The 16833-nt window shown below is 35.8% G+C and overlaps 1 protein-coding gene across 1 annotated transcript in view; it reads right to left on the bottom strand.

Moving 5' to 3' along the window:
- Window positions 1-2741: 2741 nt before the first annotated feature.
- Window positions 2742-16833, bottom strand: part of Dhc93AB (Dynein heavy chain at 93AB) — a 39517-nt gene continuing 25425 nt past the window's right edge. Inside the window, exons 45-67 of the mRNA XM_053758374.1 lie at window positions 15621-15883; window positions 15253-15373; window positions 14814-14989; window positions 14332-14501; window positions 13792-13930; window positions 13368-13532; window positions 12934-13127; window positions 12426-12795; window positions 12120-12260; window positions 11685-11855; window positions 11238-11474; window positions 10808-10887; window positions 10418-10694; window positions 9730-9921; window positions 9040-9211; window positions 8342-8517; window positions 7725-7967; window positions 7289-7471; window positions 6714-6773; window positions 6535-6648; window positions 5841-5989; window positions 4413-4560; window positions 2742-4127 (exon numbers count right to left, since the gene is read on the bottom strand). Of these exons, the coding sequence (XP_053614349.1) occupies window positions 3966-4127; window positions 4413-4560; window positions 5841-5989; window positions 6535-6648; window positions 6714-6773; window positions 7289-7471; window positions 7725-7967; window positions 8342-8517; window positions 9040-9211; window positions 9730-9921; window positions 10418-10694; window positions 10808-10887; window positions 11238-11474; window positions 11685-11855; window positions 12120-12260; window positions 12426-12795; window positions 12934-13127; window positions 13368-13532; window positions 13792-13930; window positions 14332-14501; window positions 14814-14989; window positions 15253-15373; window positions 15621-15883 (4103 nt within the window). The 3' untranslated portion in view covers window positions 2742-3965. The remainder of the gene's footprint in view (window positions 4128-4412; window positions 4561-5840; window positions 5990-6534; window positions 6649-6713; window positions 6774-7288; window positions 7472-7724; window positions 7968-8341; window positions 8518-9039; window positions 9212-9729; window positions 9922-10417; window positions 10695-10807; window positions 10888-11237; window positions 11475-11684; window positions 11856-12119; window positions 12261-12425; window positions 12796-12933; window positions 13128-13367; window positions 13533-13791; window positions 13931-14331; window positions 14502-14813; window positions 14990-15252; window positions 15374-15620; window positions 15884-16833) is intronic.

Below are 16833 nucleotides of genomic sequence, written 5' to 3'. Positions count from 1 at the left end.
TATCTGGGCAGGATACGGATAATTTAAATTACACTCGAAACTAAAAAGTGATTTTTCTGACTTTACGCAAAAAATCAAATAACACATATTCATTGGCATTCTTTCTTTAATAATAATTCCATTCTTCAAGTCAACGCGACATTCTTCATTTTTTATTTCAGTGGAAAACATAACCTTTCTATTTATCAGTGAATCTATCGTGATCACTACTCATCAGTACAACATAGATTCGTCATCAGACCTTGACACACTGTACTATTGTCTGTCTGTGTGTGGGCTCATTCATCATAAACTTCGGCGAGATGAGTGCAAAAACTAGTCGGTGAGTTAATCTTTGACATTTAAATACTTATTTTCTTGCTTTGCTCGGGTAAAACCATAAAAAGTATGCCTATTTCACTCCTAAAGACGTTGCGTCTATGTGCCAAATTTCATTAAAATTGGTCGAGTAGTTTTTGAGTATAATTACAAACAAACAAAAAATACAAATATTTTCTCTTTATAGTATTACTATTTTCCAAATCTATTTTTAGCAACACCGAAGATAACGAAATAAATTCAATATTATATTCATAGCCAGCTAATAACTTCGTCCATAGAACTTTAGTCAATTTTTGACATTAGCGCAACGGTGGAAGAAACCGCGAAAACGCTTAGATAAAAGAGAACTTTCTCTTTATTTACAAATATTTCCATGAAACCATTTACCTTATCTAAAATTTACAAAGTTGCTAGTAGATGTTTACTGAAAATGTAAGTTTAATTAATTTCCCTAACGATGCGTCTTGTCGTCTTTTTGCTACATCTCTATGCGCCCACCACTGAGCTACAGATTAAATATGGCACACATGTGAATATTCATACATCCACTATACTCTGAACAATCTCAGCGATGATTTTCCATGTCTAATTTAGTCTTAAGTTAAATTTGTATTTTAAATGATATTCCTACGATATATAATATATAATAAGTTACCTATCTCTTTGAAATCAGTCAGTCTAAAATTATTTAAGAAGAACCTTCACAAGCTACTTGTAGATAAATGCTATTACAAACCTTTAATTTTTGATCTGTTAAATTGTATTTTTTCTTTTATATTTGTACGCCGCTGTGGCAGAATACAGAGCACTTTTAAATGTTTCTTTTTATCATGTACCTGTATTTACAAATAAATATTTTTGATTTGATTTGATTTGACGAGTAAAGTTTTTCCCTAACGTTGACAGAGAATAAATAATTAAGATAAATAATTTAATTACATAGGTAAAAAACGAACTATCAAAACTCTTAAATCTTTCCAGATTTTTCATAACAATATAATTATAATACTTTTTCAACCACTGTTCAATTTCTTTTTACATTTTGAAGTAACATTTGCTTTATTGTATGTTTAATTTCTGGTCCGAAGATATTTTGAAGCTGGATATCGTCGGTCCTTCGATCTAAGTACAGACTAAGTGCCTAACATCGCTATGCTAATGCAACGCCATCCCACCACTGAAAAAAAAGCAGTGAACATTTATGTAACACTTTTTAGTTTTGGACTATTTTTTTGTTCCTGCTTCATGGTTGATTCGTTCTATTAATTAAATATAAACAATTTATAAAATATTATACATGTTTTAAAAATTATATATGATATACCGCGACCTCGGTGGCGCAGTGGTAAAGTTCTTGCCACTGGACCGAGAGGTCCCGGGTTCGATCCCCGGTCGGGTCATAATGGAAAATGATCTTTTTCTGATTGGCCCGGGTCTTGGATGTTTATCTATATATGTATTTGTTATAAAATATATAGTATCGTTGAGTTAGTATCCCATAACACAAGTCTCGAACTTACTTTGGGGCTAGCTCAATCTGTGTGATTTGTCCTAATATATTTATTTATTTATTTATTTATTTATTTATAAACAGTTATTCCACAGCTATTCGAAACTTTTATCATCCGTGCTAGGTAAATTCCAAGTTCTTTATACGAAAACAGTACTTATTTACAGTTATATTAATACCAGACTTCAGATATCGTTAATGAAAATAACTAACAACTTCTAGAGGTGTGACTATAGTGAAAGTAGCATTCAATGCTTTTTATCGTTACCTACCTATTGTGCCTAAGATCCGGGTTATACACGCTTCTTACAAGCCGTGGGGTTAAACTGAGGTCAATTTCGTATAACATCATCAACTCTTAACATTATATTTTTGTTAATATAGCTGTAATAACTTTAATTACAGGCTCGTTTCATCCGCAACGCCCTTCGATTTGGATAAAAAGTTGTTTGCTTGCTTTTTTGTTTTACAAGCACATGTTTTGCACAAGTTTCTACATTTTAATAACTAGAGACGTTTATTCACAATAAAAGGTAGCCTATGTTTTTCTTGAAGGTTTAGCTTATCTGTGTGCCAAATTCCATTAAAATTGGTCTAGTAATTTAATCTTTCCTTTTTATAATACTAGGTAGTATAGATAATACCTATAGATTAGCCATTTTCCGAGACTGTTCCCAAATCAAGACTCCATATCACCTAAGCCCTACCAGGAACTCTTCAAATGCATTCATTGACTCACACAAATATTTTATGTAAGATCTTTTCTGATAACACTTACGAAGTGACAGTTACACGTGTTATTTCTAGGCAACTACCGATAAAATTATTAATGTTAATCTCAGAAAGCGTTACATAAATGTTATGTCAACAACTTGTCCATATAAGTTTGCATATAAATGAAACTCAGTCACAGATATAACGATATAATGTACTTCATCCCATTTAGTCACGTAATCAAATAGCAGAATAATAATTACGAATCAATCACAGATTATTAAGTACATATTATATAAATATTTGATTTCAAACTAACGAACTATAAACGAAACTATTAACAATGTTACAGAATAGTCAATCATCTACATATGCGTAATCAATAAATATTTTGTATATCATATTGAATGAACTATCTATACAGATTGTTGCTGATGAAAGCTATTAATAATCACTAAAATTAAAACAACAAATATTAAAACAAGAGTGCAACTATAAAAAAGTAACTGATATTGATTAATGAAATGAAATATATATTTTTACCAGTCAATTCAGCTCCCTTATGATTTTTAATGAAAAGCCAAATTGTCACACTCCATTTTTGGGTTACATGACCCAAACAAACAATTTAACTAGTCTTTAAATTTTTCATTATTTTGGAAAGCAAATGTCCCATGGTTTTTATTTAAATACGCATTGTTAAGCACTGCCCGGGCAAGCTACTAGTTTAATATATATAGTAACTAGTGATCAATATAATACGAGGAATGTGCTATGCAGGGAAGTATTGTACAGACCAATTAAGAATAGAAACGCTCTAGTTAGCTACGGCACCTTCCTATATTCACACGAAATACATATAAAACCTTTATATTATACTGGTGAATGTTAAATGAATGCGAATTCCGCAATTTCTCTTATTGCTTCAGAGTCAACGGGAAAGTACTTATAAATTTCAATAATGAAGTAAATTAATATATTGTGTTTGCTGCTTTTACACCTAGCAATCGGAAAGTATATAAAATCAAAATTAAATCCGTTGTGTTACTTGGCAGCGATCTTTAGTTGTCTCTATTCTTATTTGCTCCAAAATTAAAACGCGGAAGTACATTCGCCATGGAGATCAAGATACATAGATTTTAACACCCTAAAGGCATTTTAGCTTAGTAATTGTTAAATATAAAGATCAAGCCGCCAAAATGCCTTACCACAAGTCAGAAACGGACATGACCTGTACTCAGATGGGTACATTGACGGACATACCTTGTACTCACATGGGTACAGACCACGTCCGACATAGCTCGACAACCCCAAAGCTTACAATTACAAATTATAATTAGACAATACTTTGCTCTTTCTAAAATCTACAATAGTAAAAGTGTTGATTGTAACAAGAGTGAGAGAGAAAAATATTGTGGAATTATATTTGCAACAGTAAAGCTACCCCTGCTAAGGTCCACTTCGAAGGCTTGTCCTTGGTCTTCAAATTGAAGGTCCACACGTAAGTAGGCCCTCTGGTCCTCGTCTTGTACACTGGGCATTCATACATATTGCGCAGATCTTGTTTATCTTGAGTTATAGCCTGTACGAAGGAAACGTTATTAAATTTTCTTTATATGACTATGGTTCATTAAGAAAGTCTTAACTATTTTATTGATACGCGCAATTAATACTCGACTGTCGCCACTTTTGAATACAATAACGATAAAAATGGCAAGTTTACATTCAGCTAAAGCAATTTAATATCTTAAGGAAAAGAAAGTTCATACTGAAACATAGACTAGTTCTCTCAGTCATAGATCGTCGGAGCTCTGCACCGGGTAAAAGCTTAGATGTGAGAGAGAGAGAGAGAGAGAGAGAAACATACTCTGACATTGATGACCGGCATGAGCGGGAACAGGTCCTTGAGCCTGGAGTCCATGATGATCCCGGCCTGGACGTCCCACCTGGCGCCCTCCATCAGCAGACCATGCACGTACGCTCCGTCCTTCGGCGCCGCCCTGGCGTCAGCGATTCTGTGTCACCAGCCCACGGGGGAAGGGAAAGGAAAAGTTACATGCAATGCAGCATAACAGAAGCTAGTGATACGCATAGTGGCCGGCGCATGAGATGGAAGTGCCACAAATGCATTTGACATTCAAAAGGTTTTAGAAGAGTTTTTAAACTCGTGTTTCTGTCTTGCTAAAGTTTGTCTGGCAGGGACAACACGAAAATTAAAGGTTCTATGAATTTTAATTCTAAATTTATCATTTTATATTAAAAGAACATACTTTGGTAAAATACCAGTAAACCAGACCCAGTTTGTGGCACTTTATGTATGCAGAAATAAAATCTTATGTCATTCATATACATACATCAATAAGCATATAATATCTAAGCACTTTTATTCAAACAATTGTAGAATAACTTTAAGTACCTAAGTAATTAAGACTTTAAAAATTTGTCGAAAAATATAAGCTATCTTAATGTCTCAAAACTAAAACCATCCGTTTGGAGGTAGGTATACATCCTGATAAACGAAGTATAATGTAACAGCGACTATGCTGTATGCAGTCATAAAAATAATAGCTTAATAACATGTTTAATATGAAGGTAATTGAGCATAAATAAATACCATAGTAATGATGACTAGCTTAGTATAGTTTGAATGTTCATTAATCATTGATTACCTGCCTGTCAAAACATAAAGCAAAGGCGCCAAGCACAGAACGTTAATATTTTATCTTCCTGCTTTGTTAGCAAAAATAAATGTAAATAAAATACACGAATTACTAGTCTTTTCATCCCACTTACGAGTAGCGCAAGCTATCATGTCATGCATGTGAAAAATGAAGCAATCATCATGCTGTCATACTTTTGACACATTGACAACACATTGACATGCTATATCAGAATTCAGCAGACCAGGAACATAGAAATTCATTTTCCGTGGAAAAAATTTGATGAACATAATGTGCTGTATAACTGTAATAAATAATACAAATACTAAAATTATTAAGAGTTAAATCACAACAACTGTCTCGCTTCTACCTAGTGTGATTGTTGAGAAATGCTGTATTATAATTTAAAATTTGACGTCTAATTCTCTCTCTCTCTCTTTAAGGTCCTTTAAGGTCTTTTTTTTCACGGTCTAATTTATAAATAAATACTTTTGACTTCAAAATCGTTGCTAACAAAGTACTTTTTTATCCAAAATTCCACACTAGCAGCCCAGGGCCCAATAGATAGCCCCTATTTAATATGATACTAATAATAATTGAAAATGTTTTTGAATAAATAAATATAAAAGACTCACGTGAACTCCTCCTTCATCTTCTTGGTGACGTCACAGTGCAGACACATCTTGTCGAGCGGCAGCTCGTAGCGGCGCGCGGTGCTCTGCATGATCGCGGTCAGAAGGCTCTGCGGGTTGAAGAATCCGGCCAGCCACACTGATGTTGGCAGCTAACATTATACAAAAAGTAAATAGGTATTCTTTCCAGAGAAATAAATGTCTAGTTAAAATTTCATGTTAAATAAATAAACACGTCAAATTCAATATTTTATGTCCTGTTTATACCATATTGTAATCCGATAAACAAACTGCTAGATAATTCTACCTAAAGTTATTTGGCAGGTAGTCCTATGCAACACTCATGGAACACAATTTAAACGTTCTGGTCGAAAAGTTACAATAAGCGATCAGAGGGGTTAGCACGGGTTTGCATTTAATTTCTCACACTCTCTTCTCAGCCAATGACATTGCAGTGTGGTTGACGTTGCGTCACAATGGCCCAATGTGATTGGTTCGCTGCGTCTCACTTTGAATTGATTCGATGGTGAGAAGTAAAATGCAAACCAGCACTTCGCCCACTGATACTTTATCAACAAGCGGTAAAACAGGCCTTTAATCTTTTTAATTTAAACAAACTTGATATCTATCGCAAAACGTTACGTAAAAAATGTTAACATGAAAATATTTAGCGTTAAACAATAGTGATCAAATTTACCACAAAATCAGTGGCCCACGTCTCCAGTTCTCTCAGCCGGAGACACAAGTCCACGTACCAAGCCGACAGCCCGAGTAAAGAAGGGTAGGCTCGACTGGACCATATCGCCGGAACCTGAATAGAACAATCACATTAATATATAACGAAATTTTCCGCTGAAAATATTATATGATACGTACTTGATCTAAGAATAGTGCGTTTTCAAGCTCTTCCATATCCGACGTTATTGTTAGCTCTCCCTGTAACATTACATAACATTACAAACAAAAGAAATCATATCAGAAGCCTTTAAGCAATTTGAATAAAATCTGACACCAGTTTCATATAACTTGCACTTGCTAACATTGAATTTTGTTTGTTGTTTATTACACAAAAAACATAAACAAAATGTAATATGTATAAAATAGATAAAGCTGGACAAGGCTGAATTTATGTTATAAAGGTATTATAACCATAGTAGTAATAACCCATTCGATTTGAAAGGGAGAATCTTCGACGCTATGCGCCAGGAAAAAAAATTTCTTCTAGCAACTCTAATGTTCAAATTCTTTAATAATTCATACCTTGTACTTTTTTCTTGTAATCATAAATGTAAAAAACAATTTTGTATCGAATATATAATGTTTCTAGTTAGTTCCGTCAATGTTCACGCGGAACATGTAAGTTTATTTAGTTTATTTAAAAAAGGAAATGGAAGTAAAATAGTAGTAAATCTGAGCTGTCTATCATTAGCCTTCAATATACAAAAGCCAACCTTCAACCCCAGGTCGAGTTCCCTCAAGGACCTCTTCATTTCACCGGTTAAGTAATTCATCCGCTCGCACTCTTGAAACGCCACAATGACATAAGGCGTCCTTTCCTCAACCTTCCCCATGATCTCCACCATGTTGAACTCTTCTGGAAGCTTCTCCATTATCTCGTCTAGTATTTGTTTTACCTGTAACATGAAATCTAGTTGACGAGTCCAATGACGAAAAGGAGAAATTTTGACTGTGAAAATCAAAGTCAAAACATTTATTCAGAAATTACATCATTACCGTCACATGCTTACATGCTTTCGCATCGTATTCTAATATAAATATTATCTGTCAATGCTACAAACTACTAACATTTCAAAACGACCACTGCCGAGAAACCTTCCAGCCGACAGAAAAGTATCTGTGGTAGATTTTGTGTACTATGTGACCCACCTTATCCTCTCTTGTGACTGTAGCCGCGCCCGACGCTTGCGCATCTCTCGGTTGCATCTCGAATATCGTCCTGAACAGATTCTCAGAAGTCGTGGTTAGAAACCCAATCTCAGCATTGGGATGGAGGCCGTATAAGTAAGGTGATTCCGCCGGCATAGCGTCTTCTATGTACTGGTGATAGCCAACATAGTCTGTGTTTGGGGGGGCGGGGAAGCCGGGCGCTAGTTGTAGTTCGCCGTCAACCTGTGTTAAAAAACAAACATAAAAATATTTTTTACGGGACTTTTCGGTTAATTGCTTCAATGGCAATTACTAAGTAATTATTTTATGTTCCCTGAACGTCAGAAACCAAGTCAACATCTAGGCGTTGAGTCGGTCAGTTGTTATATTCAAATGACAGTGTTGGCAATTGATTATTTTATGAATAGTTTAAATTGATAGAAATTGACAATTCGCATTTGTATCGACTTAAATTGATAAATTAAACAAGAGTTTTTGTAACAACATAATCGTCTCTATAGGACGACAAAGAAACGATTAATTTTTCCATACACAGGTTTGACACGATTTCGTTCTTGCAAATATTCTATTCCCAGGGGATGACATATTAGACGTACCAAATCAGGTTGCATCAACTCTTCAAGGTAAGCGTTGCAGAGTCTCCGGTCCCAGTCGTCTGTAATATGACCTCCGTACATGATTTCCCCAAAGAGGTACCTCAGGTCTTCCCAGGGCACTCTCGAATTCGCCTCCAAGTAATTGTAGAGAACGAACACGCTGATTGTTAAATCGCCTGTGTTAGAAATATAATAAAACCGTTTAAAAATAACATGTTTTGTTTCGTATTCTTTCATTGCTTGGCAAAGACATTCGGTCCCTTCTTCCAAAGATCTCTTTTGTATACTACCATGCCTTGCTCGCAGTAAACCCATGATTTAGTGCTAGATTTCGGGAAATGATTTAACTATAAGTAAACATTACCATCTTGAGTACCACTTTCTCTAACACACAATGTCTATTATAATCATTGCCTTTTGTGTCGCGTCAATAGTGAAAGCAATTATGCCAAAATTGAATATACCTGCCTGCACCATCTTTGCATATCCGACCAATCATCACACCAGTGATGCCTTTATGCTCAATTTGAATAAACTGATAATGAGACACGGTGTGGAAATAATGGAGATTTTTTTAAACGAGCTATTCATGATTCGCCTTGGTTTCATCTTCAGCCGTTGAGCGTTGGAGTCCAAGGAAGTGGCATGTGGTTCTACCCTTTTATGGTTTAACCCTAGAATGGACCACCAATACTAACCGACATTAAAAGGGTATATCTTGTTCCAGCCCTGAGGCCCGAACTTGCGGCGCTCGGCCACGACCGCGTGGAAGTAGCAGAGCGCGAACAGGATCGCTTTGAACTCCGCCTCCTTGCCGCACATCTCCAGCGTCTCCTGGTTGAAGTTGTCCAGCGCTTTGTGAATGTTTGCCTGAGAACAGAAACAATTATTTAATTTTGGTCTTTAAAAAAACATATTTTCTTTTGTACACATATTTACAACAAAACCTTTATAAATCAGTATCCACAGAAATGCTTCGTCAAATTTTAAAAGTAAAAAGTCCACCCCGTATCGTACCGGACGTATCTTTCCTATGAATTAGTGAAAAAGGGGTAATATTTGTTTCACAGTGGAAATAGTGTTATTTAAAAACAAATGTAATATGACGCGTTAATGTAATGTGAACGCTTCCATCAGGTGGACCATATGCGTGATTTTCATGTTTACATGCTTAGCAGTAGAAAAAATATGAGATACTAGCTTTTAACTGCGGTTTCGCGTACGTGTGAAATTCTCACGGGAAATGTACTTTTCCCCTGAAAAAAAGCATATAGGACATTCGCCATTCTAATTGTATATATGAGAAACTTCATCAACATATAAACAAGCGAACAAGAAACAAACTTACTACCACATTTATAATATTAGTTGGGAAATTGTGATGGTACCTGCATGCCCGTAGGAGGCTCGTTGGTGATCTTAATGCTGGACTCGAGGATGCCCTGCGGAATGATGTGCGCGTCCGGCGTGGGCGCGGGCTCCGCTGACATGAACAGCCGGAAGTCGTCATGGCAACCTGCTTGGAAACTTTCCATCTTCTTCTCCAGGTTGGGCAGCCATTTCTTCACTAGGTGGATGTTCTGGAAGTGGAATGTGTTTAGGAACTATAGAAGGGCAGGTAGTTTTCATAATGTGAGTGAATAAAAATGGGAAAGAGTGAAAAATTCTAGTATCAGAGACCAAGATTCTCTTTGAGACGCTGAGTCAGTGAAGTAAGTAAGCATGTTCTGGGTCATCTTAGGAACTCATTCTAGTAACAATTTAATTTTACCTGTTAAATGGCCCTTAACACGGAATAGAGGAAAACGACCAGAGATGAAATATTTAGAAGTTAAGGAAGGCTTTTGCCAAGTACATAGTAGCACTAATATATGCAGAGGTAAAGCAATCGGCTGATATATCCATCACCAAGCACACATATAAAGTGATTGGTCTTTGTCTTTTTAATTGACATAACATAACATAATTCATTCTTGTCCATTCTCTAGCATCATCCATTGAAATCCATAATTTTCTTACAAAGTACAATTAGAAAAAAATTCTCAAATTTCAATCTAATATTTAAATAACAGGTACCTGTAAAATAACCCAATGGCCCTTTTGGATGCCTTCATCCATGGCCTGTTCGGCCACGATCTCCTGCCCTTGCCCTAACGAGACGTTGTGGAAGTTCCCTGTGTCCGCAGTGTAGCCCATGACCTTTCCAAGAGCTTCCACGTCCTTCAGGGGGTTCACCCCCGGCGATAGGATGAAGAATATAGGTGTGGTGGGACTTGTCTCTTCGAAAGATTTGCTGAATTCCATCGTACGATTTTCTACGTACTTTCCTCCCATCTTCTCTTCAATATATGCCCTAAAATAAACAATTTGAAGAAATATAATAATTGTTTGATATTACAAAATACGGTATGCTATGAGTATATTAAAAAATTGTTTAATAGAATAATTTCTTAGAATAATACTCACGCTACAGCATAAGTCATACGATCCGGCCTCAAAGCTCTCAACATGCATAGTCTTTGGAGGGCTGTTTTATTTTTCCACTCCTGAAATAAAATAAAATGGTAAGCTATTAAAAGAATTCTTCTTCTTTTTATCATGTCGCTTCGGCCAAATTTGTGTGGACCAATACGACGCCACTAGGCAACGACATACGGCATTATCTGTGGCGTCATGTTCAGCGTGCAATAGGGCACGCAGGGCATGACTTTTTACACATGTAAAGAGACAAATATTTCAGTATCTCTTCATGGACATCGTATATATTTCATATCACCTGCCTGTCTTACGAAAATCGGTGCCTTACACTAATTTTCATCTCAAATTACTGGCCACAATGATAGATACCTTTTATAACATATTTCCATGATTTATAAACATTAGATAAAATACATACTTGTGGAAACTTCTCTCTCTCCGGGCACTCGACCTCGACAATCTTCTTCCACCTCTTAGGCGACGTCTCTATATCCCGGTCGAGGTTTCTGAACTCTTCCTTCCCCGCCAATGAGCAAATCCCGCCCCAACTATGGTTAGATAGAAAGTCGACGGGACTCGTTACGTGAGGCTTGACGGGGAAACGAAGGAAGAAATCCAATTCCACTGGAGATATTTCTTCACTCATAAGGAGCACCTGCCACAAGTCAATAAATTAAAAAAAAAACTAAAAAGTCAAATCAGACCATTTTCCAAATGTCAAAAACCAAAAATTTTATTTCTAATTGAAGCAATGTTATACTTACACGAATACATAAATGAAGATGTTACAACTTGAATTATACAACATTTATAACAAGGAGAATCAAGATTTTTAGCACATACATATATTTGATATATCAAGTACCTGAAACGTCATCTGCGATGCGAAAATAAGTTTGTCACATTCAAACAGCCCCCGGGACGTGTACTGGAACACGGAGTAGCTGATGCAGTCAATAAGGTTCTTTATCCTCTGGCCGACTTCGTCCGCCGGCTCGGCTCGTTGGATTGCCTTTTGGAATACTACGCTGAATGCCTGAATAATGACAAAAAGTTACATATACAGCGGGGAACTTATCCCATGTAGGGATCTCATATAGTTAACCGTCGATAAGATATGTTTACACTACGTAGTATTAAGTAGGACGTACAAAACAGTATTGGGATGTTGAGAAACAGATTACTAGTTTGCCTTTTCCTATTTGTTAATTTTCTTTGGATTAATAAATATACAATAAATAAAAGTCTACATAAATAACATTCATGACTAAATGCAAAAAATCGAGAATAATTTACATACTTTCAATGAAAATTGATAAATTGGATTGATCGTATTCAGGTCGTTGAGGATGAAGTACAGAAGAGACGCCCGCGCTGAGGCGGGCCGATAGAACTCGCGGGCTTGATCTATTTCTTGGGAGGTAATCTTTGCTTCTGCCACCTGGAATTAAGAACAATATATAAACCGTTAACAGACTAGTGAGAACCACAAACCGTGCTAAGTGGAGAAACACTCAGCTGTGAGAGACAGAAATAGTGAGATAGAATTACTAAAAAAATATCTTTGTAAATATTTATCACTGCGTAAGCAGCGAAATTAGCCGACCTTTCTTTCAATATCCGCTGCAGTTTTTTTTGTAGTCTCTAAATTCTCGACCAACGCAGTGTCCCCTAGAATATTCTCGCCAGCTGACGACAGTCTCGACAAAAGGTCATCTTCTAGCGTTTTTAATTGTATCTTAAATTGGTTTTGCTGTTTCGTCAATTCAGCCTTCAATTCCTCTAAATCAGGTCTTTCCGCTTTGACGACTTCTGCTAAAAGTTGATCTTCTAAACCGTCTCGAGTCACTGTGAAATTCACTAGGGTGGTTTGTGCCTGCATTTCCGGCTTGTAATGAGGATTCGCCAGTTTTGTGTGTAGTATGAGTCTGAAGTTTGGACTGTATTCAATTTCTTTATCGCCTATTTTTATAGCCCTGGAATAGATTAAATATTTATCAATTTTATAATGTTTCACACTAGATCAAAAATTTACGGCACTAGTCTTCGTGTCCCGCCTCATTCACTGCATATGAGGCGGGACACGAAGACTAGTATCATATTGTACTACTTACTTCCCCTTTTTAATTAAATTTCTTCCAAGTAGCGAATCCAGTACAGGGTCGACGGTTTCTCCTATATTCTCGAGAAGTACCGTCTCTCCCTTTGTGACTGCTTTCTCGATAGTGTCCAGGTAACCTTTCTGCCCGAGTCTTATCACTTGGAGCTGGTCTCCATATTTTTGTTTAATCCACTTAACACCTTGTAACTGAAATAAAAATCAACGAAAAACCAACTTCAACGTACGAGAAGCCAATGAATTGCTATTGCTAAGGTCCGTGAAGATCTTGGTATAATGTTCAAGATGGCACTTAGGAATAATAAATAAACGAATTACTGTAATTATTAATAATATCGACTGAATTAAACTTATTTCTTGTATTTATATAGACAGAGATAAACAGTGAGAAACCATGAGAATCGATGAGAAACATTTGAAAAACAGTACCTGTGGATCAATCATAAGGGGCCACCGGTCTGAATTAGACAGTATGGTGGCGTTCTCTGTGCTCATGCGGTCAGAGGGGAGCCCCTCATTCTGCCACATCGCTATTGTAGTGTCGTCGGTCAACATCGTCAATGGGTCCAATCCTTCTGTTATTGGTATTGGAGGCTGCAATAATGAACGACAGAGAAAGTTTTAGAAATATTTGAGACAGAGCTTAATTTTTTAATTATTCTAATTTGTATCCCATTGCTAAGCAAATGTATCACATTTTCTCTTCCACCTTTCTACCAGTCACACAAAAAACTTGTCTGAATCGTCTCGTTATTTTATCCGTCGTATATTCCATTCAATATTAATTGGACTTTCATAAAAAAATTATAAATTTGCGACAATAATATAAACAGCAATTTTGTTTTGAATTTACCTCTAAAGTCTTCAAGAAGACGAGCCAGTACTTATGCAGCAGATCGAGCCGGTACTGCTTGGTGAAGCAGCCGACGTACGATATGAAAGCACACACCAGAAGGATGTCGCCAGGCAGTGTCGTGCTTTGTTGCATGAAACTAAATAGGTAAACGATCAGAAAAGGTTAGATTTGTATAAATGTAGCCCAAAATTGACAACTAATCAGAAATCTAATATTATGCCTCTCTATAATGTGATGTACATTTAATTTAATCATAGTTAAGAACAAATATTAGATTTTATTTTAAAGAACATATTTTATTACTGAATGCATCAGCAGTATCGAATTGTTGGCCATAGTAATCCTGACGCTTCAGTATGAATGTAAATATTGTGGGCAAAACATAATCTTTGCTTTAACGCTTACGATGGAAAGATATATAATATAATGCTACTATGCTAAGCCCACAAAACTTGTAAAATGTTAAAGAATAATGCTGCTTTTTGATACATAACTTCTTTAACAATTTTTCTCATTATTTTAAAAATAAAATCTCACTTAGACACTGCCTCCGCCCATCGCACGTTCTCGCTAGCCAGCCCGTTGACCAGTCGGTTGGCTAGCTGTATAGTTCCGTTCGTCGCGTCAGCCTCCTGCTGACATTTCATCTTTTCTGCGGTCGCCTTTTCGAAGTCCGCTGTCAGCCCCGCTAACAATTCTTCTAATGACTGTAAAATTAATGATTTCATAGGAAAATCGATCTATCAAAAAACATATTCTACTAAGTAACTCTCTTCTCCTCAAAACTGTGGCCCTGATATGCGTGATATTTTATTACTTATAGCCCAATTTAGAATTCACGGCAAAAAAAAATTGGCAAAGTTTATGATACATAAATCATCACATCAAACATAAACATTTGGATCTACTTGTATTTCTCAATATCAGCAGCAAGGTAGCTACAAACACACTAGGGTATTTAAGCAGGGGTGAAAAGTGGAATGTCAACTCATGAAAAAAAAATTTCACGTGTTTCTCACCAAAACTTTAGCCTTGATCTGCTTCAGTTTCTCAATGGCAGCAGCTAGCTCAGCGTTGGCCGCTTGCAGCGCCTTGCGTTTTGGTTCCACGTCGCAGAACACTTCGTAGAACTTAATGATGTTGATCACCCAGGCGCATAGACCCGCTGCTGCCGCAGATTTCGATCGCACGAATTCTATGACCCAAAAGTAGTTAGTTACGTGACAAATATAGTGGATAACCCCAAACAAGTTGATTCGATTACGCAAAATTTGTAAAACCAAAATATTAATATTAAATTCACATTAAAAATATTAAATTCACAAAAGTAACAAATTTTTGTGAACTATGTAAATGCTATATAAAACTAAGGTGACAGATAATTAGCATGTAAATGATTATGTAAGGGCAGGTTTTTTATATTGGTATTTTATAGAGTGCAATGGTATGGCTATTTACCTGGTTCAAATTCCGCATCTTTTAGATACGGTTGAATAGCTTTTATAACGTCGGGATGAATATTTTCCTTGTCGTAATTGATCAGAGATTCTAAAAATACGTCCACTTTTGCCATTTCAATCTGAAAAATAAAATAAAATTATTGATGATTAATAAACTTTTTTTTTACACGTGATAATGAAAAGACGTCCACTAACAAATACAGTTTGAAATATAAAAAATATCTCACTTTACCATACATGTGTCTGTGCACTCTGAAATTAAGATAATATTTTTATACTTTTAAAATGGAACCTAAATGAATGCTCATTTATATTTAAATAAGGGCAGTATAAAATGTATTCAGATAGATGAACAAATATTATAACCTTAGCAGCCTTCCAACTTCTGTCCTTGGGTATCTTTCCTCCCGGCGCCATTAGTACCATGACAGCCGCTGTTACATTGGTCACGGCACCGGGCGGGGAACCGAAAGACTTCAGCTCAGTGAGGTTAGCCTTATTCAGGGTGTTCAGAGCCTCTTGAGCAGCTATCAAGGCTGGCTCGGCTTTTATCAAGTCTTCTTCGCAGTCTTTCTGCTTTTTAGACACTTCTTCTGTAATCACTGCAACCCTTTCCTCTTCTTCGTCAGCTGCAGGTACATAAATTTAGTTTATGAAAATGAAATGAAAATGAAAAATGAAAAATTCTTTATTACTCAAAACACATGATACAGTTAGAATGTGATTGGAATCTCCTTTTAAGCGTGCAAGCCTGTGCCAGGAGACTCCGCTCTTTCATAAAAGCGCTTTATATAATTAGGTAGGTACTTAAGTGTAGGTGGGTAATTAGCAAGTGTACAAATGCGTTTCAAAAATGTGTTCGATATATCAAACTTTAGTTTAAATTTACATACATACACACATACATACACATACATACATATACATATATACACACACATATATACATATACAAATAGATATAAACATACATATATACACACACATATATACATATATAAATAGATATAAACATACATATACAACCATACATATATAATACATATAATTATCCTATACTTAGTAAAGCTTCGGTCTGTTCATATCCTTTCGTTTTAAGCCATCTAGTAATAATAGTTTTACATTCCTTGTATAGTTTACTATATATGTTAATTTCTTTGTTTATTTTATTATATAAATTGGTTGATATTACATAGAATTGCCTTTTTGCAAATCTTGTTTTAGTTTGTGGTACTTTAGCCACTATGTTTCTTCTTCTCCTAGTTTCTGCTTGGGGATCATATACTGTAACCTTATGCTTATTTAGCACACAATTTAAAATATATAGTTGTCTAACCGTAAGCAAATTACACTCTTTGTATAATAATTCAGTTGAATATTGTTTTTTCTTAAAATACATAATTTTGATAAGGAATCTCTGAGCTCTTTCTAATCCTAGAAAATGGGTCTTAGCAGCATTTCCCCACACCGAAATACAATAGATGAGAACAGACTGCACGAGGGATATATATATACAATTCAATAGGCTATATATTTGGTAAAGGTCCTCACTACGTTACATTACTATATAAAGATGACG

Source organism: Plodia interpunctella, chromosome 2 (assembly GCF_027563975.2).
Source record: "Plodia interpunctella isolate USDA-ARS_2022_Savannah chromosome 2, ilPloInte3.2, whole genome shotgun sequence".
Classification (NCBI taxonomy): domain Eukaryota; kingdom Metazoa; phylum Arthropoda; class Insecta; order Lepidoptera; family Pyralidae; genus Plodia; species Plodia interpunctella.
The sequence above is the reverse complement of the archived record's forward strand: the minus strand, read 5'-3'. Positions and strand labels throughout refer to the sequence as shown.